The sequence below is a fragment of the Mandrillus leucophaeus genome, unplaced genomic scaffold, assembly GCF_000951045.1.
Source record: "Mandrillus leucophaeus isolate KB7577 unplaced genomic scaffold, Mleu.le_1.0 Scaffold48, whole genome shotgun sequence".
Taxonomy (NCBI): domain Eukaryota; kingdom Metazoa; phylum Chordata; class Mammalia; order Primates; family Cercopithecidae; genus Mandrillus; species Mandrillus leucophaeus.
In genome coordinates, this window is record NW_012105142.1 from 139,022 (window position 1) to 141,232 (window position 2,211).

Consider the following 2,211-nt stretch of genomic DNA (forward strand, 5'->3'; position numbering starts at 1 on the left):
CCTAGGCTGAGGACCTCAATGGTCAAGAGAGCCCACGAGACTGGCGCCAGCCCTCACGTGCCCATCTCTCCTGATGAGGCCACGGTGAGCCCTGGAGCTGCTCATTGGGCCCCTCATCTCTGTTCCCCACAGGGCACGGAGCGTATTGACGAGCCCGGCCTGCGGAGTCTGCGCACTGCACGGTACCTGCAGCCAGGCATGGTGCTCACCGTGGAGCCGGGCATCTACTTCATCGACCACCTCCTGGACGAGGCCCTGGTGGACCCGGCCCGTGCCTGCTTCTTTAACCGCGAGGTCCTGCAGCGCTTTCGCGGTTTTGGTGGGGTGAGTGCCCATGGGCCCCATTCTTGCTCCCAGAACATCTGCCACCAAGACAGGGGCCCTAGTGACGCCTTCCCTTGAGGTGGGCTCAGCTTGCCCCTTCGTGTGGTCTGTCACGAGATGGAGCCTCACCCCTCAGTAGGAACAGACGGGGATCCTGCAAAACTCCTTCCTGCTCCAGGGGCTCCCATCCACCTGGCGAGGACAGGGTGAGCAGGTGACGTGAGCAGATGGCTCCATGAAGGAGCCTGGCGGCCACTTCCCTCTCCCAGGGAGTGTCAGCTGCTCCCAGCCCATGGTGGGGTGGGCCTGGAATGGGCCCGGCCCTCTAGCCTGGCACATGAGGCTGCTCTGAGATAATGTGTGTCTGTCGGCTCGACCCAGGTCCGCATCGAGGAGGACGTCGTGGTGACTGACAGCGGCATGGAGCTGCTGACCTGCGTGCCCCGCACCGTGGAAGAGATTGAAGCATGCATGGCAGGCTGTGACAAGGCCTTTTCCCCCTTCTCCGGCCCCAAGTAGAGCCAGCCAGAAATCCCAGCACACCCGGGGACCTGGCCTTGCAACCTCTTTTCGCGATGGGCAGCCTGCTGGTCAGCACTCCAGTAGCGAGAGACGGCACCCAGAATCAGATCCCAGCTTCGGCATTTGAGCAGACCAAACAGCGCTGTTTCCTGGGGAGGAAACACTTTTTTAATTACCCTTTTGCAAGCTCACACCTTTAATCTGTTTTATACCTTGCTTATTAAATGAGCGATTTAAAATGATTGAAAACAATGCTGTTCTTTAGTAGCAACTAAAATGTGTCTTGCTGTCATTTTGTATTCCTTTTCCCAGGAAAGAAGCATTTCTGATACTTTCTCTCAAAAATCAATATGCAGAATGACAGTTGCAATAAAAGATTTCCTAAAATGGTCCTTTGTGCACGGCTTCCCCTTTATTCTTTATTCCTTTGCAGACGAGCATTTGGGACCCCATACACCCTGAAAAGATGGCTCACCTGGTGTCAGTGTCAAAAGTCGGTTCCAGGAAAAGGGTGCTGGCGGCACAGGCCCTCTAACGGCTGCTACTGCCTTGAACTGGCCTGGTGGGACAAGGGCAGAGTCCTCCCTGAGGAGCCTGCTTTGAGCCCCTGGGACTCGGGGCTCTGGTGTCACCCTGTCACTTGCTATAAGGTTTCTCCAAGCCTAACAGGATCAGAACCACTGGGGCATTTGGTAAGAGATTCCTGGGACCCCCTCAGACCATCTGACTCAATCTCGAGGGGCAATGGCCTAGGAATTGTGTATTTCACAAGCGCCCGCCAGATGCTCCTAACAGACAAGTGTGAGCAGTACTCCCAGGCAAGGTGGTTTTAGCTTGTCAGTACCAGTGCAGCCTGAGGTTTGAGGTGGGGCAAGCAACGCTGCGGGAAGATCCTAGGCACTCAGGTCAGACTGGCCAAGTCACCCCGCGCCACACCTTCGCGCAAGTTAAAGGGCGGACTGATTTAACACAAGTCTTTCTGATACAGTCACTGCCTCCAAACTGGATTTCTGAAGGTGGTAGAATTACGTAGCGCTTGAGCTGCAGATATTTAAAACCGGAGACTTGCAGGGATCTCTTGTCCTTGATTTGTTTTTCATGTGGGACACCTTAGCCGAAGCCAGCCTCTGTCAGAGACACTGCCAACGAAGGCAGCGCCACAGCGAATTTGCAAAGACCGTTTGTCCTCCCTAAGTGTAGTCCTTGACTAAACTCCACCAGGCAGGAAGCTAGCCAGGGCCCAGCCATGCCTGTTGAAGTATCTGTCCTTGCCTCACCTTCTCCAGTTCTCCCAGGGTCCCACAGAACAGCCCACCCCTGGAGCTGGTTTCTAGAATTCTGTACACCATTCCAGGTTTGCCTTCT

At 55.4% G+C, this 2,211-nt stretch overlaps 1 protein-coding gene across 1 annotated transcript; it reads left to right on the forward strand.

The window, feature by feature from the left end:
• Positions 1-18: 18 nt before the first annotated feature.
• On the forward strand, positions 19-1,238 carry LOC105550368 (xaa-Pro dipeptidase-like). The gene is made up of 2 exons (XM_011995275.1): positions 19-324; positions 706-1,238. The coding sequence occupies exons 1-2, from the start codon at positions 19-21 to the stop codon at positions 841-843; spliced, it is 444 nt and encodes a 147-aa protein (XP_011850665.1). The 3' UTR covers positions 844-1,238.
• The last annotated feature ends 973 nt before the right edge of the window (positions 1,239-2,211 follow it).